The 26,340-nt window shown below is 57.1% G+C and overlaps 1 protein-coding gene and 1 long non-coding RNA gene across 5 annotated transcripts in view; one reads left to right on the forward strand and one right to left on the reverse strand.

Annotated features, from left to right (window-relative positions):
- LOC102397008 (c-Maf inducing protein) overlaps positions 1 to 26,340 on the forward strand; it is a 211,854-nt gene that overhangs the window by 153,781 nt on the left and 31,733 nt on the right. For 3 of the 4 annotated variants that reach the window (XM_044932148.2, XM_006044476.4, XM_025268445.3), the window contains 6 exons: positions 9,395 to 9,556; positions 13,976 to 14,017; positions 18,370 to 18,432; positions 19,911 to 19,991; positions 24,165 to 24,268; positions 25,740 to 25,844. In XM_044932148.2, coding sequence (XP_044788083.1) covers positions 9,395 to 9,556; positions 13,976 to 14,017; positions 18,370 to 18,432; positions 19,911 to 19,991; positions 24,165 to 24,268; positions 25,740 to 25,844 — 557 coding nt within the window. Of the gene's footprint in view, positions 1 to 4,092; positions 4,233 to 9,394; positions 9,557 to 13,975; positions 14,018 to 18,369; positions 18,433 to 19,910; positions 19,992 to 24,164; positions 24,269 to 25,739; positions 25,845 to 26,340 lie in introns of those variants that run through there. The other variant, XM_025268446.3, reaches the window with a different exon arrangement.
- Positions 554 to 3,590, reverse strand: LOC102396823. Its single transcript, XR_326344.4, has 3 exons — positions 3,449 to 3,590; positions 3,082 to 3,268; positions 554 to 690 (listed from the first exon to the last, which is right to left on the reverse strand). It is a non-coding gene; the product is annotated as an uncharacterized LOC102396823 (long non-coding RNA).

The raw sequence follows: 26,340 nt of genomic DNA on the forward strand, positions 1-26,340 counted from the left end.
GCCCGCACCCACCACCACCACCGTGGCCTTCCCCTGCCCACCCGCGTGTGTGCGCTACACGTCATGTGACCCATGGGGCTGGAGTCCACGGCAGGGCTGCTGGCCGCGCTTCGTTCCTTTCACCTGCTGCTGGTGTGATCTTGCACGTGGCCGTGGTTAGTTCAGACGTTTCCCTGTCAGTGGGCATGTAGGGCTTTCTCGTCACCTTTATTTTCTCTCCAGACTTAACTATCTTGAATCAATGCCCCACTGGCCCAATGGCTAGCATTTATTAAACACCTAGAAGGTTCAGCATGAAATCCCACATTTAATCTCGTCAGAGCTGCCAGAGGCAGGCACACCTCTTAGCCCCATTTTTTAGATGAGGAAACTAAGGTTCAGAGAGGTGGTATGGTTTGCCTGAGGCTGCACAGCTCACAAGCAGCAGAACAGAAGTCTGAATGCAGAGATGCCCCACTCTGCACACACCTCAGGGCCAAAGCAGGGGTGGGGCTGAGCCTGCCCCTTGACTCGTCTGTGCCGAGGTCCTCCCGGGAGTCCCCTCTGCAGCTTCCCTGAGTGTCCAGCCCGCTCCTTGCGATGGCGGTGATGGTGCAGGCACCCAGGTGCACAGGCGTCCCCGCCCGGCCTTCCTTGAGGCAGCACAGGACCAGAGCTGCTGTGCTCAGGTCATCAGCTGGGGGTGGGCGTCTACGAGAGCAAGGAAGACACAGGGAGTCAGGCCTTTCCCAAGAGGAGAAAGTGAAAAGTGAAAGCGATAGTCGTTCAGTTGTGTCCGACTCTTTGCGACTCCATGGACTGTAGCCCGTCAGACTCCTCTGTCCATGGAATCCTCCAGGCAAGATGCTGGAGTGGGTTGCCATTTCCTCCTCCAGGATATCTTCCCGACCCAGGGATCGAGCCTGGGTCTCCTGCTTTGCAGTCAGATTGTTTACCATCTGAGCTACCAGGGAAGCTCAAGAGACAACCCAGCAGATTCCAAGGGTAAGCTGGGAGAGGCTGCTGAGAGCAGGGGCCCTGGCTACCACCTCCGCATGAGAAAAGGATGGGAAGGGCCAGCTGAGACGGCAGAAGCAGGACGGCAGGGAGGCCAGGAGCCAGGCTCCCGGGGGCCCGCCTTGCTCTCACACTCGCCAGCTGTGTGAGTTTCCTGTGACAGAGAACCACAGACTGGGTGGCATCAGCACAAGTGTGCCATCTCTCGGATGTCAGGGTGCGGGCAGGTGCCTTCCTGGCCTCTTGCAGCTTCTGGGGGCTGCCGTGCTGCTCGGCGTCCCTCTGCTGGTGGGAGCCTTGCTCTTGTCCCTGCCCCCGTCCTCACCTGATCTTCTCCCTGTGTGTGTCTTCCCCTGACCTTTTTACGAGGACCCACCCTGCTCCAGCATGACCTCATCTTCCCTTGATGGCGTCTGAAAAGACCTATTTCCAAAGAAGGTCACAGCCGCAGACACCAGGGGCTAGGACTAGGACATACCACGTGGGGAACATAACCAACAGCGCCAGCTGCGTGACCTCCGGCGAGGCCTTAACCCCTCCGTGCCCCCTTCCGTGTGTCACAGGGACCGAGCGAGCGTGCCTGCGCCCTGGGGAGGAGCAGATCAGGCCCCGGGGTCGGGTTCACGCAACTCTTACGTGCAGGCTGCTTCAGAGTGCAGACTCCCAGGCCTCATGGGCTCTACTGAGTTAGAACCTGCCTTTTAACAAGCCCCACTGCAGGTGGTTCCTGCATTTGCAGTGGGCAGGGAGGGTTAAGGGTCTGGTGTGGTAGCTGATGACAGCCAACACATACCACTACGAGCCAAGCTCGTGGCAGTGATGGGATTTCAGCTAAGCTATTTCAAATCCTAACAGATGATGCTGTTAAAGTGCTGCATGCTGTATGCCAGCAAATTGAGAAAACCAAGCTGTTTGTAGCTCTATTTCTGATTCTGAATCTCTTCCCTTTGACAAATACTGAGAGCACCTTCCAGGTGTCCCCAGCGGTTCCACCACCACACAGAACAGTGAGGAGACAGACAAGGCTTGACCCTTTTCCCTGGAGTCAGAGCTGAGAGAGGAGAACAGCCACCGAGAATTTTCTCAGTGCAGTCAGTCGGATCCATGGGTTGATTGGATTTTGCCAAGGGTGCAGCAGTCCCCAAGAGCTAAGTAGGATGTGGTACCCAGCTGCCAGCCTGGCACCATGACCAGTTCATCGCCTCACCAGCCAGATGCTTGGTTTCCCAGGCAACCAGCTGATGCTCTGGAGACGACAAGCGGGACACTGTGCCCGTGTGTCTGCTGTTTCCTTGGAAGCCGTAATGACTGCAGGGAGACCGCCTCCGGTGGGCACTCGGGGCAGAGTGCCAGGATCCCTCCCCCTCTCTTTCATACAGATTACCCAACTCCCCAGGCTTCCTGGGCAGATGTCAGCTAGGTGCCCAGCTGCAGCCAGTCTGCACCTGCCCCTGGGCTCAGCGCCTCAATTTGAGGGGCTTCTTGTTTGTTTCAGCAGGAGGCAGCAGCATCGATAGAGGCAGAGAAAGCACTCAGGTGTGCCCCTCAGAGTGGCCTGGCGGTCAGGGACTCGGGATCCAAAGCTGGACCTGAGTCCAGCTCCAGCTCTGGCTCTTGCCAGTTCCTTGACTTAACCTCTGTCAGCCTCAGTCTTCTTAACTGTAAAATGGAGCTAATCATGCCGTTCACATTGACATGATTGTCAGTGAAGTGGGTGTAACAGGAATGCCAATGAGTGGTTGTAAGGAATTGTACAGGTGCTTTGCAGAAGAGGGGCTGATCTGTGGGGAGCCCTCCAAAAGCGATGACGGCTAGTGCTCTTGTGTCACTTGTCACAACCCATTATCCTGGCACACGGTGCGCCCTGGACAGGGGTGGCCAGTACTGCAGGGAACAGTGGTTCTGTTAGGGTGAGAAGGCCATGCCTTCCCCTCCAGCCGACGGGAGCCCCAGGGCTAGGTGCGAGTCTCGCTTTCTGTCTTTTCCCCTACTCCCTGCCCCTCCGTACTAGAGCCAAAGGCCCCACCCACTCAGAGTGTGTGTCCCGACTCCCATTCTGACAAGCCCAAGTCCTGGAGGGTGTACCTTGATGCATCCATCTGTCTGTCCCGCAGTAACAGTACGGTAACTGTATTGGCAAAGCTGGAGTCTCTGCGGAGTCTATGGTGGGTGCTGAGAGGATATGATGGTCTCAGGGTGACGATCTAGACTTGGGCCCAGATGGGCAGTCAGGAAGTGGCACACGCCGGCCAGTCACAGACCTGGGTTGATTCTGAAGGCAAAGGGATGGTGCTTCATGCAGAAAGGATTTAACAGAGGCCGTTCCGGAGGGCGAAAGAGAGGGTCAGAAACGCCCCCCACCCCGATGTCGGGGACCCCCACCCCCAGCCCAGAAGCACACTGGCTCGGCAGGGGTGGTGGGCCACCTGGCACAGTCAGCATGCACACTCACTGCGAGCTTGAGAAAAATGAGGAGGTCAGAGGCCTGTCTAGGAATCAGGGAAGCCAAGGAGGTCACCCACGTGGTCGTTCTTCCCGGGAGTGCAGAAGACATCGGGGAGAGGCCTCTGTAGGCTTTGGAGGGGAGGCCCGCGGAGCCTGGGCAGGCGGTTGGTCGGGGTGCTGCTCACACACCAGCCCTGAGGGGTGGGAGGGGCAGCGAGCCCATGGCTGGTCCTCCGGGGCGGGGGTGACGAGGGGACACTTAAGACTTCAGGACAGCCTGCCCAGTAGAACTTTCTGCCACACCGAACGCATCCTCTGTTTGCAGCGCCCAGTGTGGCAGCCGCCAGCCCTGTGTGGCCGTGGAGACACTGAATGCTCAGCTGTGTTTCCTTTTAATTTGTTTCAGCCTAAGTAGCCACACGCTTTCGAAAGCTGGTGGCTTTCGAGCTGGGCAGCACAGCTTCGGGACGTCCCCTGGCACAAAAGAAGTTGTAGAAGCCAGCCCAGCTCCAGCCTGGCTCCTCCCCTGCCCCCCCCCTCCCCGCCCCCCCAAGCGCCCCGGGCGGGGGGAGCATGCGTGCTCGCGTGAGCCCAGCCTCGGAGGCTGCGGCAAGCGCCGGAGTGGCCGCCCCGTCACTGGGAGGCGTGCTCCCAGCCCCTTCTGAGTCACGCCGAGGGGGGCGCCTCCCCGGTGACAGCTCGTCTCCCGCGAAGGCGCCGGCGGGCTCCGCTCTCCCAGACCGGAGGAGCCGGGCGTCTTGTTTGCCAGAGAGATGGCGGAGGTTGCCCAGGTAACGCCCCCTCCCTGATAAGCAGAGGGCGAGGACTGCATTGGAGCTGCCGGCTCCGGCTCGGATCCGTGGTCTGGGTAGCTGGGAGCCTTCCTCGGCCCTGCCTGCTCTGGGTCACTCACCCTCGGGACTCGGGCGATAAGAATTAGAGCTGCTGTTCAGCCAGGAGCAGGGCTGAGTGTTTGTATGTATTACCCTCTCACAGGCTGGGCATGGCAAGTCTCTGGTAGTGGTCGCTGTCATGGCACGCTGCAGACGAGGGCAGCAGGGTGTGGGTAAGCTCCGTGAACATCGGGGTCTGTCTGTCTTGCTCCCCACGGGTAACCTGAGCACTTAACTCAGTCCTTGGCAGACCACACTAGATGGTGCCCAGCAGTATTGCTGGCTGGTTGGAACGATGGATAACGCTTGGCTGGAGAGGATGGATGGGTGGATGAATGGAGGAGTGAATAGGTGAACGGGTAGATGAAGCAGAGCTTAGATCTGAAGTCTGCTGATTGCAAAGCCTGCGCTCCTAATCGCGAAGCCATACTGCCTCTGACTTTGATACCCTCCACCTGCATGTGTGGGGATTTTTTTTTCTCATATACCTTAATTGAGGTGTAAGGTACGTGGCATAAGATTCAAAAATTCACCTACTGTGAGCGAGGGATTCAGTGATTGTAGTAAATTTATAGTTGTGCAGCCGTCACAGTGCAGGTTTAGAATAGTTCCATCATCTGCAAGACGTCCTCATATCTGTTTGCAGTTCTAGTCCCTGTTGCCACCTCCCAGCCCCGGGCACTTTCTGTCTCTATAAATGTGCCTTTTTCTAGACCTTTCATGTAAAAGGAGTCCTCCAGCATGTCTGTTGTGTCTGTCTGCTTTCACTTAGCATATTGGTGAGGTTCGGCTGTGTGGTAGCACATATGAGTGGTTCCATCCTCTTTGCTGCCAACTACTATACCGTCGTGTGGAGACCACTTCTTGCATCTCCATTCATCAGCTAATGGACGTTTGGTTGTTTCCGGTTTGGAGCTGTTATGAACAATGCTGCTGTGCACGTTCATGTGTATGTCTTTATGCAGAGTCTGTCTCTGTTTCTCTGGAGTAGATTTCTAGGAACAGAATTGCTAGGTCATATGATAAATTTATGTTTAACGACTTGAGACACTGTCAAGCTGTTTTCCAGTGGTGCTGTACTGATGCAATACACAGGGTCCCGTTGAATCCACACCCTCGCAACACGTGGTGGGACCTCTTGGTTCCATCCAGCCTGGTGGGTGCGGAGCGGCGTCTCCACGGTCGGAACCCGCGTCTCCCCGATGGCCTCCCAGCTTGAGCTGCATATGTTCTGACCTCTCGGCTGGGTGGGCTTTTGACCCTTTCCAGCCTCCGGGTTAGCAAACTTTTTCTTAAAAGGCCCAGATGGCAAATGTTTGGGGCTCTGCAGGCTGCATACGAGCCTGTGGCATATTCTTTTCTGTTTTTTTTTTCCTCCCAACCCTTAAAAAAAAAATAATGAGACCATTCTTGGCTTCCTTGCACAAAAATAAGCAGGGAGACAGCTCCGAGGCTCCTGTCAAAGGAACCCCTCGGCCCATGCACTCGAGACAGGGCAGGAGGTTGCCCACCCCTCTGGTGAAGAGGGCTTGGTGGAGGGGTCCTGCGCAGCAGGGCCCAGGGCCGGGCTGCCAGGAGCCTGGGAGTTCAGGTTCCAGAGGCGGCCCCAGCCCAGCCCCGCCATGATTCATCAGCACATGAGCTCATCAGACTGGCTCCTGGGATGAAACGTGCCGTTTTGTCACCCAAGGCGGAGTGACCAGGCCCCTGGTCCTGCCTCCGCCCTGTGGCCGTGCCCTGCCAGGGCTCAGAGCCCCTTCTGGGAGCCCACTGCCGGTCCACACCCTGTAACCACGGCTGCTCCCACGACCCCCAGAGCCCTGGAGATGTGTCCCAGCCCTCGCCCCAGGCCCCAAAGCATTCCTGATGCCTTCCTGACCGTGTCTCTAGTGAACCATCTGCTCTGGCCCTGACCTGTGTGATAAGACACCTCTCGGGTCCCTCAGAGCCCGTTCGTGCTTGTGACTCTGCCGCCTTTCTAGTCGTGTGACCTGGTGTGAGTCATGTCACCTCCTGGCTGCAGTAGCCACGTGTGTAAAGGGGCTACCAGAGCCCATGGTGGAAGCAGCAGGCCTCCTGTTTCTCAGCCTCACCCTGCCCTGAAGGCTGCTCCCTGTAAGCCCAGGCGATCCGCCCGGGGACGTGTCTATGGGAGCACCCTGGCCTGGGCACAGGGCAGCCAGGAGCCCAGGAAGCTGGTGGGTAGCAGCCCAGCCTCCTTGGCCCTTGGGTGGGTTAGCGTGATCCGCCCTGGCGGTCTCGTCCCCGCAGGGGTGGCGGTGCCAGCTGCCGGGTCCTAACGCTCCACGATGCCCTGGTGACTTGCTGCCCGCTCCCCCCAGCCCCACTCCCTGCCTGCTCTCCTGCGCCCTCCATCACATCCCAGGGCTCCTGGCAGGTCCCCGGCTCCTGGGGTGACTGGGAGGGTGGCGTGAGCTGATGCCCGGAAGTGCCCTGCATGGTGCCCGGCGGGTCACAGTACGTGCTCATTAAACGTCAGCCCTCGTCAGCCCCTGGGAACTTCCAGTGGGGACGCCTCTCAGGCAGGGGCCTGTGGGAAAGCTGTTGTCCCCTCCGTCCTTCGAGGGGGGGGCTGTGTCTGTGAGCCCGAGGCTGGGCGTGCCTGGGAGGGGGCTCGTGGGAAGCTGTGCAGGGGCCGGGGGCACCCGGAGGGCCCTCCCCCTGGGCCGTGTGTCCTGGAGCCTCGGCGACATCCAGGTTGTGGGTACCCGGAGAAGGAGGGAGCGCGCTCATGGCCACCAACCCCCACGGGCCAAGTCTGAAGGAGAGCTGGCTGACCAGTGAACACCGAAGATTAATGATGGCTATTTCTAGGTGGTGGGATCTCTGAGGCCCTTTTTTCATTGATCCTTTCGTCTGTGTTTTTCAGCATGGTTTACATTTCTCACAGTGAGCATGCCCCGTTTTCACAAAAAGAATGAAGTCATTATTCTTTCCAAAATAAAAAACCTGCAGCTGATTAGAAGAGAGGGCGCTTAAAGCCCAGGCCATAGGCCCATCTAGAGTATACCATGGGAAGACCTGCCCGTGTGTCCTTGTGGTTTTCTTTGGGGCTTAATATACAGCAAGTTTCTGCAGCCATCTCATGGTCATTTAAAAAATTAAGCAATTCTCTGGTCACAGAACCGATCCGCAACGTCCAGGACTCAAAGGAGCATTCGTCTTTCAGGGCTGGGTCAAGTTCTTGCCTTGCAAAGTGTCTCTGCTGCCTGAGATTTCAGGCGCTGTGTGTCTGCTTGGACCTGGCCATGCTCCTGGCTGACAGTCGCTGGGACTGAGGCTGGTTACCGTCCCAGGGAAGCCTCGGGAAGCTGGGTGCACCTCCTCACGAGAGAACGGGGTTTGGTGAACACTGCCAGTCACCGTCATCCCCATCAACGGCATGTGTACTGTTCAATAAACACCGCCGCCCCCCCACCACCACACTGCCATGGTTTCTTCTGGCCCTTGTAGGATCTAACATGATTGACAAGTAAATGTCTCCGCTCTCTTCCGTACCCCACTTGAGGAGAACTGTGCTGTCTTCACGGCAGCAGCTGGGGGTGTAGAGTAGAGGGAGGTGGGGGAGGTGGAGGGTGTGTGGAGAGAGGCGGGAGGGGAGACAGACCGCGTATGTACATGAGCGAGGGCTGGGATGAAGACGGGGAAGTACTCCCAGGTGTGCGTTCACTGAGTGGGGGATGGCGGTGGTGACGGGCATGATTAGCAAGGAAGAGGCTCCAGAACACCGTGGCGTGTGAGAAAAAAACAAAAACGGGAGAAAGAAAATTAGGATGCTGTGATGTCTGGATCGCAGTGGCTCGTAGGTTTCATCCCTTTCAAGTTTCTCAGGAGACCAGCTGAGTGTCTGAGTTCCCTCTTTGTTCCATGGTTGTGATCCTTGGACTGTGCTTCTGAGCACAACTGCGTCCAGAAAGGGGACCACGCGGGTCCAGGGTTTATAAGGCTTATACAGTGGACGAAGCCACAGGCTGTTTTCACGTGTCATTTACAGAAGTGGAAACTGAGGCTCAGGAGGTGGAATGCTTTATAGGAAGAACCGGGTCTGTCTGATTCCACAGTCTGCCTGGGGGTTTCCACCACGACGCCTCACTCAGCATCGTGCGCTACTTAGTCCAGTGTGGACTTTGTCCCCCAGATGTTCTGTTCTAGGCCCTGGGATCCAAGACCCTTCATCCTTGTTAACTCGGAAACGCAGTGGTCAGGGAGACGCTGGAGGCCTGCTAGCTTGCCTCGGGGGCCAGCGTGAGACTCTCGCCGCCTCCTCCTCTTGTTCAGACTTTGGCTCGGAGGCTGTGACGTGTCACCCAGCTGGCTGCTGGTTCCGTGACTTTAAAATTAGGTTTTCCCCAGGGAGTGGGGCACTTAATGAAGGAGTTTATCCAGTTAGAAAGAGAGGCTCCCAGGCAAGCTGGGCGTCCGCGAGGCAGGCAGCTGCTGGGACCGCGGCCTTCGGAGAGGGCTTCTGTTTCCATGATGTCAGAGGGCGGAACCAGCCCGGCCCCTGCCCCAGCCGCTCCCCAGCTCTGGATCCTGAGGCGAGAAGGCACTGTCTTACTCCCCACTTGCAGTCTGAGGACCACTCTGGGCTCAGTCCCTGCCTGGCTGGAGCTGAATTCCAGGCGCCAAGCCTGTCTGTCTGGTTTCCCAGCTGCTCACACTCTCCAGGTGGCCTCGTAGGACCAGGGTGAGCAGAAACATTGCCTCCAACACAAAGAAAGTACCTTCCTGCTGCGGTTGCATTAGAATACCTGGGGAACGAGTTTGGCGTAAGATGCAATCTGAAGGATAACTATCTTCATCCTTTTCAAAAGGTCACTGGAAGCATAGTAGAAACGACTCTCCTAGTGGTCGGGAGGCCTGGCTGTCTGCAGCCGCAGCCTTCGACTTGGGGCAAGACTGTTCTTCCGGGACGGGATTCTGATGGGAGGGAGGAGGGCGTCCACCCTGAAGCAGGGGAGTCGCCGACTGTGCTGCATGTTTTGCCCACCCCCGGCCTGTCCATCACACGCGTGGGTCTCTTTCTCTCTCCCAACCAGAAAAAGATTTACAAATACAAGAAAGTCCTGAGTAACCCGAGCCGTTGGGAGGTCGTCCTGAAGGAGATCCGAACGCTGGTGGACATGGCTCTGACGTCCCCTCTGCAGGACGACTCCATCAACCAGGCCCCACTGGAAATCGTCTCGAAACTGCTCTCAGAGGTAAGGCAGCCCCTTGGCCTGATCCCGCTCTGTGCCACGCGCCCCCACTCCAGCCCCTCCAACACTTGGAAGTTTTATTCCTTTACGGGGTCCACTGAGCACCACCCCGTGCCAAGCGGCAGATTGAATTCGAGTTTGTGTTGTCTCCCCATCACGGGAGGAGGTGAGCCGTCCCCCAGTGACATGAGGGAGCTGAGAAGGAGGTCAGGTCGAGGGGGGAGTGGTTGTCACCCCACCGTGCCCCAGGACCTGCTTTGGGACAGGACCTGGCAGGGGCTGGCCTTGGACCCGAGCTGGGCTGGCGGCCGCTGTCAGAATCCTCTCGTTCATCCCGGGTGGGAGTACATCGTGCAGCCCCCAGACCGCCCTTCCTCCACCCTTGACGCCGGCCGCCTCCGTCTCCCCACACCCAGTATTGGGGTTCCGGGCAGACGTGACTTCCTGCTCTTGTCAGCACCCACAGCCCACAGCCACACTGTTTAGCTCGCACAGGGTTTTAAAAATCAAGAGGCTTTACCACAAAGTAGGACTTTGCAGGTCGTGTTTAGAAACGATCAGAATGCCCAGCAGCAGTTGGCAGCTGGCTGCACAGCGCCACCCAGCCGAGCCTCCGGCTTCGCCAGGCAGCCTCAGGCTGTGAGTGTGTGCCTTGTGCCAGGCGCGGCCCCGGGCTCCTGGATAAAGGTGGTCGCCTCCCTTCCGGGGCAGGAAAGACAGCGGGACGTGAGGCCTGATCTTAGCTGGGCTGCCCGATGGAGGGCAAGGGGCGCTCGGGAGCGTCTCACCGTCCCCTCTGTCCCCGTGCTATTCTGAGCACTTCACAGAGGTCAATGCTGCCCTCTTTCATTTGCTCCCTGGCCCCCAAGGGCTGCTGGGGTTGATGACTCCCGGTCTCAGCTATGCATGGCCACCAAAGTGGTCTCTCTGTCCCTCTTCCCTGGGAGTGGCCCTGGTTCCCTGGGTGGCTCCTCTGCAGACCCCCAGACCCCGCACAAGGTCCCTGCTACCTAGAACCTCCGCCCTCTCCCAGGCACAGGCTGGTCACTGCCCATCGGTTCAGGAAACCGGCCCAAGCCTTCCACGTCTGCTGAAGAGAGAGGGTCCCCCACCCTGGGGGGAGGTGGGGGCGGGTGGTGAAAGGTGCATGGCAGAGATGGCTGTGGGCAGAGGGTGTGACTGTCCTCAGTCAGGTGGGAGACCAGCCTCATCCCATGGGAGACTCAAGACTGCGACTCTGGAACGGATCACGGTCACAGTCTGGGATTTGAGGCTGGGCACCGTCAGCCCAGCCTTGAGTCTAGGATTCCAGCGTGGTGGGTGGGGCCAGTTGGCAGGCCCAGGCTGGTTTCTCACAGGAGAGAGCGGAACAGCTCATCCTCAGGATGCACCTCTCATGTGCCGAGCAGGTGCCGTGCACACAGCTTTCCATCTAACACTCACATTCCCCCTGAGAGATGGGCCTCGCTGCCTCCATTTCACAGATGGGGAAACTGAGGCCCAGAGACACCGCGTGACCTGCCGAGTAGGCCATGGGGCTGGAAATTCCACCCCGAAGGGCGGCCTGGCTCCCACCGCACAGTCACTCTGACCACTTGTCGGCCCCACTGGTCTCAGCCACCATCTCTAAGTCAGGCTTGTGGTCAGTGTGGTGGGGACGGTGGCAGGTGACCCCGTGACTGGCCTCTGCTGGACTTCCTGCCCATCTCAGATGTGGTTCCCGTGGCCACAGTCTCACAGACTTCACATCATTTCTCAGGTTTTAGATCAAGGGTCTCAGAGTCAGCTGATCCCAAGCGCTAGGGTAGAGAGACGAAGGCATTTAAAGAAACAAAAATGGAAGAAGCTTGTATCTGCTCTGCACCTGCTGGGTGTCAGGCAGGGGGCCCATATTGTCCCCGATGTACTGATGGAGCAGCCGTTGGCGAGGGACAGAGCTGGGGCTGCAGCCCAGGCGGTGTCCCCTGCAGTGAGATTCACGCCTCTGCCAGTGACACCAAGGTTCTCTGAGCACATGGCCTGTGGCGATCAGGCTGGCAGGCATTTACACCAGCCCCTTTACATTTCTCCCAGCCACCCTGCACGGCAAGCACACGGAATCACAAATGGAGGCTCTGCGGGGTTAAGTCGGCTGCCCAGGGTCACTTGGATGAGGGGTGGGCAGGACCCAGGCCCAGGTCTGCCCCACTGCGAGGTTGATGGGATGTTACCTGAACTGGAGGAGGCTTTTTGGTGAGCGAGGGACCAGGCCCCTAGGGCAGCAGTGTGCAGAGTTGGCAAGTCGCGGTTCTACCCTCAGGAGCTCACGGGCCTTACACAAGGAGCTAGGTCTCTCAGTACATTGGGCTAAGATTAGCACCCGTTTCCTAGAATTAGGGATTGGATGTCCTCATGTGTACACAGAGCCTGGCTCTGTGCCTGATATACGGGGACCAGTTGATAAACAGTCACATTTCTGTCATGGTGGGAGATGGCTGTGAACTTGACTTCAGCACCGTCAGCTGGATACGTAGAGGGGATGGCTGGAAAAGCAGGCTCTCCCCACTTCTTGCCCTTTTTTGTTTCAAGCATGTGGATTAGATTCTTTGTTCTCTTTACTTAAGTTGCTGCCCAAACCTCCTCCTCCTAAGAGGCTCCAGGCATCATCACCAAATTGGCCCGAAGACGGGCAGGATCCCGAGAAGGGAGAAGGAGGACGGGCTTGTGAAAGCCGATGTCCCCTGCTTCCCGGGCTTTTGTTGGGTCGAGTGTGTGGAGTGCCTACTCCGTTTGGCATACAGTTGTCCCCTCCAACGCAGTGGCTGTTAGTGAGCACTCCCCACCCAGGGTCAGGAGGGGCTTCTGTGGAGAGAAGGCTCCCTGAGAAGGGCAGGGGCTGTCACCGGCGACGGGGACCAAAGAGACACACCCGTGCCTGCGAGAGACTCGCGCTGGAAGTATGCGCTGGGCGGTGAGGCACGGTGGTCCCTTCAGCGTGCCCACGGCAACCCAAAAGGGGGAACTGGCTCTTGTGTGGCCTAAGCCCTGCAGCTCAGTGGTGGGAGATGGGGGCTCAGGGACAGGGCAGACGGGGTTACAGCCCCACTCCACCCCGTCATCCCCACCACTGGGCGAGCCCCTGGCCGTAGGACCTGTCACGGGCACAGGAAGTGGGTGGAAGGAGTGTTGTGGAGCCCTGACACAGCACCTGAGGCGTCGTGAGCAGAGCTGCGAAAGCCAGGCTTTTTACCTGACCTTGGCTGAGAAACAGCCAGTGGTTAAAAGTCTGCCATTCGTGTCTGCTCAGGCTCCACCCACATCCACAGAAAGAAAAGGTGTTAGAATCCAAACAGCATCCCCTCTGCGTGGTCTGGACCCTGGGCACACAGGTCAGGCGGTCGCCATGGGAACCGGAATGCTCCCGGTGCTCACCCCGCCTCCCTTGGCGGCCAGCTGCCTGGACCAAAGCAGAAGGATAGCTCCCTCGCTTTTCCTTCGCTTTGGCTGGTGTAAACGCGTTCGATACCAGACACTCCTTAAACCTGTTCAGTCCGTGGGGCTCCTTCCAGAATCTGGGGACCGTGTTGATCTTGCCATTTACTGCCCAGTGAGGAGATGCGTTACGAACACCTGTTGGAGAGAGTCGACACCAGTGGAAGTCTGCATCCACAGTGACGCTCAGAGCAGAACACACCGGGATGCTAGCGAAACAGGCGAGACTCTTGTTTCACTAAACGAGACTGTCTCTTGTTTATTGCATATCTGTCCCTTTCCTCATTCACATCCTCTTTCTTATACACAGGATGGTGGTCACAGGCACCAGTTATGTAAGAAAATTCCAGATAGGGAGGAGAGGAAAAAAAAAACCCTAAAAATTTAGCAAGTTTAATCCATTCCACTTAATACTTTTGCAGGTTAGACACTAGAATTTTAACATAGCTAAATCATCTTGGGCCAACATCGTGGAACCCTAGTGTTCCGTGGGAACCTAGCTGGGAAACCACTGAAATACTTCTCAAAGACTGGCTGACAGAGGGTTTTACGTGTTTATTATGCACCTGCCTCCAGGCTTCCAGGGGGTGTGTGTCGCCATGAAAAGGGCCAAGCACAGGTTTAAGCCCAAAGTGGACCCCATCCATGGACGAAGAAACCGTCTCACTGAGAAGTGACTCGCCCGAGGGCGTGTCACTCCACTGGTGAAATGGGGACTTGGAGCTCTCTTCTCCCTGCCCCAAGGCTGCGCTTCCCCTCCACCCCCCACTTCCCGACTGTGACTTTGATCAGCTTCTGATCTATTTAATTAAGAAAAAGTGACAACCGTCCTCTGTCCGAGAGGCTGAAAGCTGTTTTGAAACCATGTGGCCCTTTGAGATACCGATGTTCCATCTTACTAACCGTGTGTTTTGTTCTGTTTTCCTCCTGCCCTCCCTGCTCGCCCTTCAGAACACAAACTTGACCACCCAGGAACACGAGAACATCATCGTGGTAAGTCCTGGGCGGCCCCCTCCCTCACGCCTCTCCCGCACCTGCAGCCCTACCCGGGTCCGAGTGCATCCCCCAGGTACCAGTGCCGTCTACCAGCACAGCGGCCTTGCTCAGTTTCGTCCCTTCTGTCAGGCCAGACATGCCTCCCTCCTGTCTTTGCACATGTCAGAGCCCCGGCTGATGGGAGGGGGTGGTAATTATCAGTCTCTGAGGCTTGTAGCAAATGTGTCTTAATCGCCTCCTCCTTCCTGAGTCTGCTGTGCAGAGTCAGAGGCAGGAGATGGCAGAGACCGTATGATGTATTCTCAGCCGTCACCCCATTAGCTGAAAGGTAAACTTGCTCTTTCTTGCCCCAGGACCTGTCTCCTAATCCACACATAGAACCTGGATATAATTCCCTCTGATGTGCAAAGTGAGGGATAGTTGTAAGTGTGTTTGAGGTGAAACATCCTTCCTGGGTGATTCTAACACCAGAGAGAAGAAAGAAAAGAAGTTGCCCCTTCTGGGCACCAGGCCCTGTGCTGTGTGTTTGAATTCATGGATAATTAAGACACCCCCTGCTCCCAAGGAGTCCTTCATCTGTTAAATGAGATCATTGCAAAGACAGAGGCTTGTAATCTGGAGAGTGGAGTGGTGAACTCACCTGGGAAAGAAGCCAGAGAGCTTCCCAGAGGCAGTGAGGTTCTGAGCTGGGTTTTGAAGGATCGATAGGAGTTTGCCAGATGGGGAAACAGAGGAATGTCTTTCCAGAGAGAGAAAACAAAGTGTAAACAGAGATTTTAAGCAACATGGGATATTCTGGACACGTCAGCTTTGCTGGAGCATGAAACGTTAAGGCAGTGGGAAGCAGGAAGGCAGAACTTGAAATGGAAGTGAGAGGCAGAGCTCTGTATGCCTGGGAAAGGGTCTAGAAAATCCGCCTTCCCAGGAGGTCCCATGGGTACAGCTTTTCATACAAGGGCAACATCCTAGACACCATGCCCCTCTGAATTGTGTTTTAATCACAGAACGTAAAGGCAGAAGCTTCTGTGGAGGTCCCCCCACGTAGTCACTCACCGCAGCTGCTCGCTGAGTGTCCACTCAGAATGTAGAGGTTTTCCCCACGCTCTGCCCTGACCACCCCTCGCCTTCTCTTGCTAGAACAGGGGCAGCATCGACCTGGGCCTCCCCACCACCTCGTTTCTCTGGCGTACTATCAATTAATAATTTAACTTAACAGACATCTGTGGACCCATGAGTGCAAGTGTGTGCCAGACACTGGTCTCCTTTCCACTGACAGAGCTGCCATTGAGGGATTACTGTGCGCTGGGGGAACGCGAGATAATCTGGAAATCACGTGGTCTGGGCTGGAGATGCATCCAGGGAGTTAGGGGAGTACAGAGGGACTGGGAGGAAGATGACGGAGGACTTCAAGGAGGAGGTGAGGGACCTGGAGTCCTAACGAGTGGATAGGATGCTCCCAGGGCAAGGCAGTCCAGGCGGGGACCCAGCACGGGCAAAGGCAAAGAAGTTCTGTCTGTCGGAGAAGCAGGCGGTGACCGAGCAAGGCGCTGGTGTCTTCCCCTCCCGGCTGGCAGCACCCCGGGTCCCACTCTGCACCTTGTCTCCCGAAGCGGGGTCAGGGCCTTGGACTTGGGAGGAGCCTGGGAAAGGAATTTTGATCTGAGAAATCTGGGCTGCGTTTATCCAGCTAATTTGGCCGGCTGAGCCCTTAATTGCACTGGGCTGTTTCCCTGCTCAGCGGGGAGCCTGAGAACGGGACAGAGCTTGATCTGGAGGTCTGACCCTGAGCCCCCGTTTCCCAGCCTCGCTCGTGTTCAGTGCTGGTAGCATAACCACCCAGCCTTCTGTCGCCTCCTTTCCCTTCCAGCACCTACGTTATCCGATTTGACCTGCTGATGATTAGTCTTCTCCCCACGGGGATTGGTATTAGGTTTTTTTTTTTTTTAACGTACTTAGTTTTCCGAAATACTTTCACAAGTAATTTGAGTTGGTTTTATTCAACCCATCAGTCAGACATCAGTGCTGTAGGTAATTGTTGGCTGGTAACAGCTGGCCTGTCACTGGACAAGCGTGGACCTGGGGCCCAGACCCTGGCAGGGTTCCCACACACCGGTGAAGAGCATGGGCTTAAAGCCAAGTATGGCTCAAGTTCAGAGGCAAGTGTAGACCCTGGGCCAACCTCATACCAGCTGAGACCTTGGGCAAATAATGAAGAGCTTTTAATTTTACTTAATATCTTTGAGAATTTCATGAGTATATTTTCACTGTTTTTAAAAACAAAAAGGAAAAGACTTCATCCCATCCCAGCCCTGGGGCATTTCAGGGGGTGATAAACTCCTACAGAGCGATATGGTTGTGTGTTTATATTTTGCTTTTAACATTAACGATGTGAAGCTGAATGTGTTGTTCTGTGTTTGGTTTTTTTACTTAACGACATGTCTTGGAGATTCTCTTAAGTCATTTCTTGCACGTCTATCCTGGCGTTTCTTGCCCTCGGCACTAGGGACGTTTGTGCGTGGATGGTACTTCATGGTGGGGGCTGTTCCGCCCATTGTAGGACGTCACAGCATCCCTGGCCACAACCCCCTGGATGCCAGTCACATCCCCCTGTCATGATGATCAGGCTGTCTCCAGATATGCTAATTCCCCCTGGGAGGGGGACAAAGCAACCCTGAGGGAGAACCCCTGGTCCAGCCTGTACTCCGTTCAGCTGCCTTGACACTCTGAGCCTAAGTCTTCTCATCTGTGAAATGGGTGTGACCACAGCCTTTCCTGCAGGGCTGCTGGAACAATTAACTGAAAAGGATTCCACAAGAACATACACTCTTCTTTTTAATACTACGATCTAAAATGATCACTACTCTGTGACTGGGGCAGGGCTTGTAACAGCCTCCCCAACCCTCTGTCTCTTCATCTGTACGAATGGAAATCACTCCCATTTGACCTCACAGAGTTGTCATGAGGCTCAAATGAGATAATAGCCGTGGAAGCGTGGAGCCCACGCCTGACACCCACTGTGGACACTTAATCTGTTCCCACTCCTTCATTCTTTGACTCATTCCTGTGAAGAGGGGGGCCAGCTTGATGGGAGGGGCTGGAGCCAAGGGGCTCTACCCTGCTTCGTGGTCCCCCCTCCCAGAGATCAGTGCAGGGAGCGGGGCTGAGGGCCAGGTGGTAACTCGAGGGCTGGGGGAACCCCTCGCCCTGTCCCCTCCCCCTGCTGTGACCTGGCCTCTCCCGTGGTCACCCACATGGGGCAGAGGAGCATCCCCATCCAGCAGGCCAGGCGCTGAGCTTCTGAAAACGAGGTGCAAAGCCCGAACCGTGGGCCTGGCTTACTTGGGGTCTCTCATCACCCCCTTTCCCCTCCTCTGGAGTTTGTCCCCAGATGGATTGCCTATATCCCGGTCCTGTGGCGAGCTCAGGCTGAGAAGTTGGCTGGTAAATAGCTCAGGCTCTTGGGTCACACTCGAGGGTTCAAATTTGGCTTCAGAACGTCCTAACCATGTGACTCTGGGCTGCAGACTTCACCTCTCTAGGGAACGGGCAGGACACACACCCACCTCCCAGCGCGTAGTGAAGAGTGAATGACGGGACACAGCCCGGAGCCCGGCACACACAAGCGCCCTGTCCAGCAGCGGCCGCTGGGATGCTGGTGTGCTGTTACTATCACCAGTGTGGTGATTGGTCCACGTGGCTGCGGGGGACGGCGTGAGGGTGGGGGCTCAGCCTCGCGGTCCGCTTAGAGCCCACCACCCCCTTCCCACACCGTGGGGGAGAGCTTCCCGTGGTGATGGGCATGCCCTCTGTCTGCCCTGTGCCCGGTGGTGGCCACTGGCTTCACGGCACTGGTGAGCGCTTGAAATGTAGTTAGCATAACTGAGGAACTGTACTTTTATTGCCTTGAAAAATTATTTTCTTGGGGCTTCCCCGGCAGTCCAGTGGTGGTTAGAACTCTGTGCTTCTGCTGCAGGTTCGATCCCTGGTTGGGGAACTAAGATCCTGCAAGCCACGTGGCATGGCTAAAAAAAAAGTTTTCTCCCATGTCACTTAAAATGGTAAGATTCACACGTGGCCAGTGGCTACTATATTGAACAACACAACCCCAGGCAAGTAAGACTCTGGGCCCCTTCTCCGCCTGTGGGTCAGCCTGCCCGTTGCTGCTGTGAACAGAGCCTCAGTTTCCATGGCTTCATCTCCCACAGAGGTGCTCACGTAACTGACCTTATCTGCCCAGACAGCGACCAGAAGGTCGGGTTTTCCACCGTGAATCAGCCCTCGTGGGTTGACACACCCCCGTACGATTCCTTCCGAGAGATTCCGACTGACGTGTGTTCCTCTTCTTTCAGGCAATCGCTCCTTTGCTGGAAAACAACCATCCACCACCGGATCTCTGTGAATTCTTCTGCAAGGTACAGCATCGCCGAAGCGGGGCTGTGTTTGCAGGAAGCAGCCTGTCTCCGTGTGTGCGTTGTGGGGGTTGGTTTTGCGAAATTTCCTGGAAACCCAGACTCCTCCCTGAACAGATCAGGGCCCCAGACAGAGTTAGAGACCAGCCAGGCCTCCTCTCCACCAGACAGATGATAAGTGAGGCCCAGGGTCCAGACCAACAGGTCAGGGGGGAGCACTGAGCTTTCCTGGGAGTATCTTCCTGGCCGTCTTGAGAGAAGTTTGCAGCACATTTTCTGGCTCCTGACATCAGAGCTGGGCTTTTATTAGCCAGGTCTCCCGTGAGCACCGGCTGGCCCACAGTGGGAGCCTGGCCATGGGGCTTTCCCTGAGCTGGGCAAGTATGGGGTGGTGGGGGTGCAGGTGAGCTTGGAGGAGCCTCGGAGCAGGATCTCTGCTCCCAGGGACCCAGCACCAGCCTTGCGGTGGGATTCGCACAGAACACGCCCAGAGCACATCGGGACCAGTCACCCCTCGCCCGAGAGTGCACCTTGGCGGCCTCGGGGCCAGACCAGCAGGCCGTCCTGCTTGGTCCCTGGCCGGGTGATTTTTGACGCAATGATCTGATGTCCTTTGACAGTTGCTGGGCCTGGGTTTGCTGCTCGTCCAGCTCCTCTGGTCTTCCTCCTGCCGAGCCTCTTCCCAAGCTCGTGGGGGTGTGGGCTGTGTGCACCAGTGAGACAGGTGCAGCATGGCTAGGCGGGTACTGGGGGCCCTCTAGTTCTGGGAAGCCAGGACCCCGCGTTCTGGGGAGGGTTTGTTTATGAAGGATTATCCAGGAAAGCCCTGGTTTCTCACATCCCAAGTCCAGGCGTTCTGGAAACAGCACCTTCAGGCCCCGGCAGGTTTAAATGTGTTGGAGCAATGGGTCCCATCTGCTCCAATCAAGGGCCTTCAATTTCATTTTGAAAAACAAAATCCCCTGCCAGTGAGATAAATACGCTGAGAGCCGTGTGCCCTGCACACAGCAGTGAGCTTACTCTCAAAGCCCTCGACAGAAGAATCATGGAATTTTTGAGATTCTGGCATCCAAACACTAGCCCCGATTTTCAGGAGACTCTTCCATCGGACCTTCGTGCTGCAGGAATCTCACCCTGTTACACAGCACTGTGTGATAGGACTGTCCTGTTAAATAGGATTGTCTGTACCACCGGCAACCACCGCAGACTGTCAGATAAAACCCAGAGCAAGCAGGAGGTCCCATCCCCGCCCACTCTTCTTACTCTCCCCAGACGGAACAGAAAGCCGCACAGCAGTGTGGAGCAGGGGGCCTGGGCAGCAGGGCTGGGCCCCGCCTCCCCCGCACATGGTGGTCAGGGCTCCCGGGGGGCCCCGGGCAGCAGGGCTGGGCCCCGCCTCCCCCGCACATGGTGGTCAGGGCTCCCGGGCCCCACTGGACCCCAGCAGACCCGGCCCTGACCAAGTGCTGCTATCTCCCCAGCACTGCAGAGAGCGGCCCCGGTCCATGGTGGTCATCGAGGTGTTCACCCCTGTGGTCCAGAGGATCCTGAAGCATAACATGGTGAGTTGCCCAGGGCCCCCCCACTGCAGAGCCCCCTGAGGGCCACGCGCTTCCAGTCTGTCACTTTTCCCAAAGAACCGGGAGATGGGGCTGGCGGCCAAGGACCAGGGGACTGGACTTGGGATTGCAAGTTGGGGTCTTCGTGCAGCCTGCCCTGCTTGTCTCTATGCTTTGCAGGTAAAAGGTAACAGGAAGAATCTTTGCACAGTAAGAATGACAAAAATAACGTGGTCGGGGGAGAAGAGAGAGGTCTCGTGTGTATAGCATCATAGATAATACCTGGGAAACTTGGCCCTCGAGGAGGGGGGTGAACCCCTCACTCCGTAGGAGGGGGCTGCGGGGGCAGTATCCATGGAAGTGGGGAGCAGGGCCGGGCGGTGCGGGAACCTGACGGTTGTGACCTCAGCCTGCTGGGCGAGGTCGGGGTCAACAGTAAGAAGCCATGGTGTGGCAGGCACCCTTTGTGATGTGAGCAGGAGGGCCCCGGCTCACAGGGGTCTTCTCTCTCCAACCCTCCGCCTCCGTCTGATGGTGAGAAAAGCCTCAGACCAGTCCCAGCTGAGGAACGTTCCACACGATGGTCCTCTGAACGGCCAGGTGCTCAAACACAAGGAGAGTCTGAGAGGCGGTAACAGCCTCGAGGCCCCAGTGGAACTGACAACTCAGTGTCACAGGTGTTCAGGAGGGGATCCCAGGACAGGAAAAGGGCATGGGGGAACCGTGGGGAAATCCGCGTCAAGTCTGCCCTGTAGTTCTTTTAAAAGCACAGAGGCAGCATTTCGTTGCACACTCAGTGGTCCAGGCGCCCGTAACCCGCCAGCCCTTCTGCAGTCTCGCCTCGGTCCAGTGGGAACAGTCCTGGATGTGGTTGTTTTCTCTGCATTGCATGCGGGGAAGCTGGGGCTGAGCAGACTTGGCCGACGGGCCCCAGGACCACAGCTGGGAACCGGAACAGGAACACCTGCTCTCAGCTATGCACGGAACACCTCTCAGAGCCAAGTGACACTCCAGTGTATTGTCTCACATGGCTCTCCTGATGGCCTGTGGCCTCCTGCAGACGAGGAGACCCAGAGAGTCCCGTGGGTCACTCTGGGACCGTGTGGGCAGGTGGGAAAACAGCTCTGGAGAAGGGTGACCTGCTCACAGTTTGATCTGTGAGGGAGCTTTCCTGCCTTGACCCCGGGCCCCCAAAGAGGAAGATGCAGCCCACCCCCTTCCCCAGTCAGGGGTGGAAACGCAGGACACATGCCACGCCCCGCATCCCACACCCAGGGCAGACATCCTTAGTCGATCACAGCGCTCGTCCTGTGGAGCCCAGAGTAGCTGCAGAATCTTCCTCCAGGCGGCCACGAGCGGGGAACCATGCTGGTGCTGTGCGAATTCTCCCTGATTGATCTATCGCACACCGCCGTTGAACTGGCGCTTGTTTCAGAGCTCTCCTCCATGGTTTGAGATGAACGTGTGTTTCTTGTTTTCTGAGCACAGGGGGTGGGTCCTCTCCATCCAGTTTTGTCTCCAGGACCAAGAAAGAAATTTCTTTGAGGGGTGGGGGGTGAGAGGTGTTCTGCCTGATTTGGGCTTTAATCATTTCAAGGGCACTCTCTGGCTTTGGCCAGCTGGGAGAAAAGGGACCCTGACTGTTAACTTTAAAGTCACTGTGGATGTGGTGTGAGGTGAGGGTCACGTTCTCTCGGAGCCCAGAGCAAAGCTGCTGGAGTTCCTTTGGGAAAAGACCTCATCTCATCGCACTTGTCAGGGACGGAACCACCCACCTAGGGCGTCCCTGGCCAGGGTCCACCCTCCTCAGGTACAGAAGCACTTAATAAGGGTTCTCTTAGGACGTCTGACTTCAAAGGGGAAAACGTCAACATTCAGGCAGCCTCCCAAGGCTTGACCGTACAGCGTCTCCCTTATGTCTGGTTAGTTTTATGGGCCCGGAGTGTTGACCATGTAATTTTCTGGATAAAAATCAGAACAGCTACAGGGCAGACTCAGAATTTATAGCATCTGTTGTGGTCTGGCAGAGCCCGGGATCCCTCAGGCAAGAACCCTCTCTTCATGTTTATAGAACTTCCCCCCTGTGGTCCCGGCGTCCAGGGATGCCATAAAGCCTCACAGTCTGCTTGCTCTTGAAGTCCACTGATTACACACCGAACTGTGTGAGGAGAGCTGTAGGCAGGACCGGGTCGGGAGTGAGGCCCTCCTGCAGGAGAGGGAATGTGAGGCTCGCGCCCCGTGTGGGGAGCACCGCGAGCCTTCGGTGCCACCCACATAACACCCCTCAAGCTCAGTGATTGGCCGGGACGCCGCTCGGGAGCTGGCATGGAGCGCCTGGCCCCTCGCTGGCCCGTGAGTGCCTAGCCAGCCGCCAGCCTGGACCCGCGAGTGTACTCTGCAGTTCTGTGCTGCGAGTGCGGCTCTTGCCGGTACATCATGTGCTCCACCTCGCGGATGAGCAGTCCTAACCTAGGTTAAGAATCTCAGAGTGTTGCTCCCTGGGCCGCAATAAAAATTAGATATGGAAGCAGTCGTTAGGTACGTTCCCCTGGAGATTCTAAACAATGTGTTCACTGCATCCCTAAGAATAATCACAGTCCCTGTGCCCATATGCCACTCACTGGCATGTTCTTGTAGCCAAGGTGGCAGGAAGATGTCGCCATGGTCCTAGTGGACCACTGGCTGATCAGACCTCCTGCCTTCCAAGGGGAGCATGTTTGACTTTGCCAAAGAGGCGAGATATCCCTCACCCACATGTTCAAAGGCCACCAGGCCAATCTATAATGTTAAAAATGACCTTGGCTCTGCAGAAATCTAATAGAGATGATAATGGCCCTTATCTTTAGCATGGCTTAATGGAAGCAGTTTTCATAGAATCATAAAACCTCATGGGTGGAAGGGTCCTGGAGGTGAGTTCTTGGAGCCCTTGTTGCACAGGGAGCAACAGTGGGCCCAGGGAGGGGCGTTCCTGCTGCCTTCTCCCAGGGACTGCGGGCGTCCACCTCGGTGTGAAAGCACAGTCAGGCTTCAGGCAGGGGCCCCGCCTTCAAGCCCAGTGCACATGTGTGCACGTAGGTACATATGTGCACACACACACGTGCACGTGTTTAGATTCCTTCTGAGCTTTCTCTGTGGCTTTTGCTGCCCTCCTCATGCAGAGGCGTAACTCTAGCAGGCAGGGTGGGAGGACATGAGCCCCTACCCCTTGGAGAACCTAATTCAGCCCTTCCCTGCAGGTGCAGAGCACCAGGCAGGTCTGGAAACCCACCCTGCGAGCTGGCCAGAGGAGGCGGCGGGCTGCATCCTACTCCGAGCTCTTTCCCCAGGGCCTGTGGGATCCATGAGATCCACAGGGGAAGTCCCCAGGGGCTCTGTTTAGATTAGAGTCGTGGCCCAGGTTGCTTTTTGTTAAGTGGGTTCCCCCGAGTGGGGGCTGGAGGAGAAGCCGAGGAGGCTGGAGACCTCCAGGCTCCCCGCTGAGGTCGTGCTGGTCAACCTCATTCCATACACTGACCGGCCCTCCTGACTGTTGGCACCCCAGCTCGTGGGTTCAGAAGCCCAGCGACTCTGGGTCCCTAACGTGACGTGGAAAGGGGCTCAGTCCTTTCCCGGCCCACACTCTCCTCCCCTGCTCTTCACACTGGACACGTGATTCCTCCTTCCTGCCCCACCCCTGCTGGGCTGACCCCGGACTTACCAGCCACCTCCCTACACGCACTCCCTGTCCAGGGCACACACCTGCCTTCCAGGCCACAGCTCTCAGGCACGCATGCCCACATGCACAGGAAGCAGGGGGCCCAGAATCCCTTGGGGGCTGCAGAAAAGGCGTTTGTGGTCATGGCTGGAGGCCGGCTGGGCATCAGCGGGCCCCCACGCGGCCCAGCTGAGCTGTGTTCCCAGCACGTCTGGGTGGCGTGCTAACCCCTGCCCCATGGCAGGGTGGCTGACCAGGGCCAGGGACCCTCCTGTACCAGGTCATCTCCCAGCTCCGCAGACAGCCCTGGAAGGGTGTGAGCTCAGGGGTGAGCAGGCCTGTTCCTTCACGTGGAAGACGTATGTGCTTCTAGGAGGAGGGTGTCACTGGCGGCGCCCCATTGCTCGCACACCTGGGGCAGAGTGGGACCCCCCCGCCCCTTCTGATCTCCTCCCAACCCCTGCCCTCTGTGCTCCCTGCAGGACTTTGGGAAGTGCCCGCGACTGAGGCTGTTTACTCAGGAGTACATCCTTGCCTTGAACGAGCTCAACGCAGGGATGGAGGTGGTGAAGAAGTTCATTCAGAGGTGGGTCTCTCGTCTGGGGCCCCTCCGCTCCTGCCAGCGGGCCAGTTTTCCCCGGCACCCAGGAGAGGCGCTGCTGGCGTTGAGAGGCCCCAGGCACCTCATCTTCTACAAGGGCCTCCTGGGTCCTCTTGACCATGTACCGTCTGAGGCACTCACTTGCTGTGTGACATCAAGTCAGTTGCTGTACCTCTCTGATCCTCTTTCCTCTGTTATCTCCCAGGATTGTTTGTGCAATTAATCAGATAATATCTGAGGAGGCCCCTAGCACAGTGCCTGATGGTCACTAGGAACTTGGGAAATGGCAGCAGTTCTAAATGATAAGAGTATTCCTGTGTGTGCTGGGGGTGTGAGGAACCTTCTCCTGGTAGCCCCGGAGAGTCCTTGATGGGGACCTGAACAGCCACCTCCCAAACTTGGCCTCGAGGAAGTCAGATCCTCTGAGTCACTTCTGGTTTTGGGGTGGTTGGGGAAGGGGGTTTGTTTCGCTCTGATTTTTTTAAACTTTTCTCTGTGCCTCAGTGTCCTCATCTGTAAGATAAGGACTATGGTACCCCCTTGATCCAGTTACCGTGAGGACTCGGTGAACTCACACATGTAAACACCAAGAATGGGGCATAAGTGTGGCAGGAACATTAGCGATCATCGTCACAACTCTTCTCATTCTGTTTAAGAAAATTACGATAGCCTGTTCAAGCTGGTTCCAAAAGCTACTCAGTACCTGGAACTCACAAAGCATGTCCAGACCCAGAGGACTGTCCTTCTGTCAGAGCCCTGGGGACTCCAGGGCCCCCTTACAGCACCCAGTCATGGTTTATGAAACTGTTTCAGGTTAGGCCTCTTAGCCCCAGCAGCCATGACGTTTTTCCAGCAACGTTTTGGGTACTGTCCCCAGGCCCCAAACAGCACTGGAAATGGGGGTACGAGACCCATTTTACAGATGAGGAAGCAGACACGAGATAGCTGTGGTAAGTAACAGTGGCTGGCATTCGCAGAGGACCGTGTGCCAGACCCCGTGCCAGGCCAGGATGCCGATAATAACTTTTTCTTTCAAAGCAGCCCACATGGACAGGAAAATGAGGTGCTGTGAGTCCTCATTTACAGAACCACTGGGCATAAACGTGCTGGTCACAGGCTGCCTGGCCCCTGTAGGTGACATCATCCCCTGAGTTAGGGAACTGGGTCCCGAAATGAGGAGGGGGCCGATGTCCCCATTCCAGAGCTGAGGAAAGAGTGGAGAGTTTACAGAGTGTGCCAAGGTGCTCCGCCGGGCTGGAACCCAGGCTCCCTGAACCCAGGGATCCCCGGCCCGGAACTTAGACCTCATGCCTGTGCACAGTGGAGCCCAGGACCCAGATCCCAGGGTTGCCACCTCCCCACAGAGGACTGGGGCTGCCCTGTCCCACCCCCCACCTCCCTGCCCTGGGCGGTGCCCCCACAGCTGCTCGCTCACCGGCCCTCTGCTCTTTTCCAGCATGCATGGCCCCACGGGGCACTGCCCCCATCCCCGGGTCCTGCCCAACCTGGTGGCCGTGTGCCTGGCCGCCATCTACTCCTGCTATGAAGAGTTCATCAACAGGTCAGTGCCCTCGGCCTCAGGAGGGCCTGGGTGGGACACGCTCTGTCCAGGGATGGGGGTCTGTATACACCTGGCCGGCCGGGAGGGTGGAGTGGCTTCCACTGGAGCTGCCCCCAGTGCGTCTGCCAAACCCCCATGCTCCCTGGTGCCAGGGCCCAGACCCAGGCTATGACCGGAGAAGCTGACACTGAAGCTGTTGTGTTGGCTCATCTTTAGGGACACATGTCTATCCTGAAGATTTCTCAGCCTCGGGCCTGTGTGACAGGAAGAGGGCGTGGCAGAGCCACTGTCCTGGGTCCCCCAGGGCTTGGGTGCGTCGGCTTGGCTTGTGAGGGAGCTAACCCCCTGAAGGCCGTGGGAGGGAGCCCGGGAGGCCCCTGAGCGCGCCCTCGGGGCCTCCCGGGAGACCATGCGACTTTCTCAGAGCCCTCCCACTGAGGGATGATGACGCCAGGGTGGGTAGTTACCAGCTCCCATTCTTCCCGGGTCGAGGTTG

This window comes from Bubalus bubalis, chromosome 18 (assembly GCF_019923935.1).
Source record: "Bubalus bubalis isolate 160015118507 breed Murrah chromosome 18, NDDB_SH_1, whole genome shotgun sequence".
NCBI classification, from domain to species: Eukaryota; Metazoa; Chordata; class Mammalia; order Artiodactyla; family Bovidae; genus Bubalus; species Bubalus bubalis.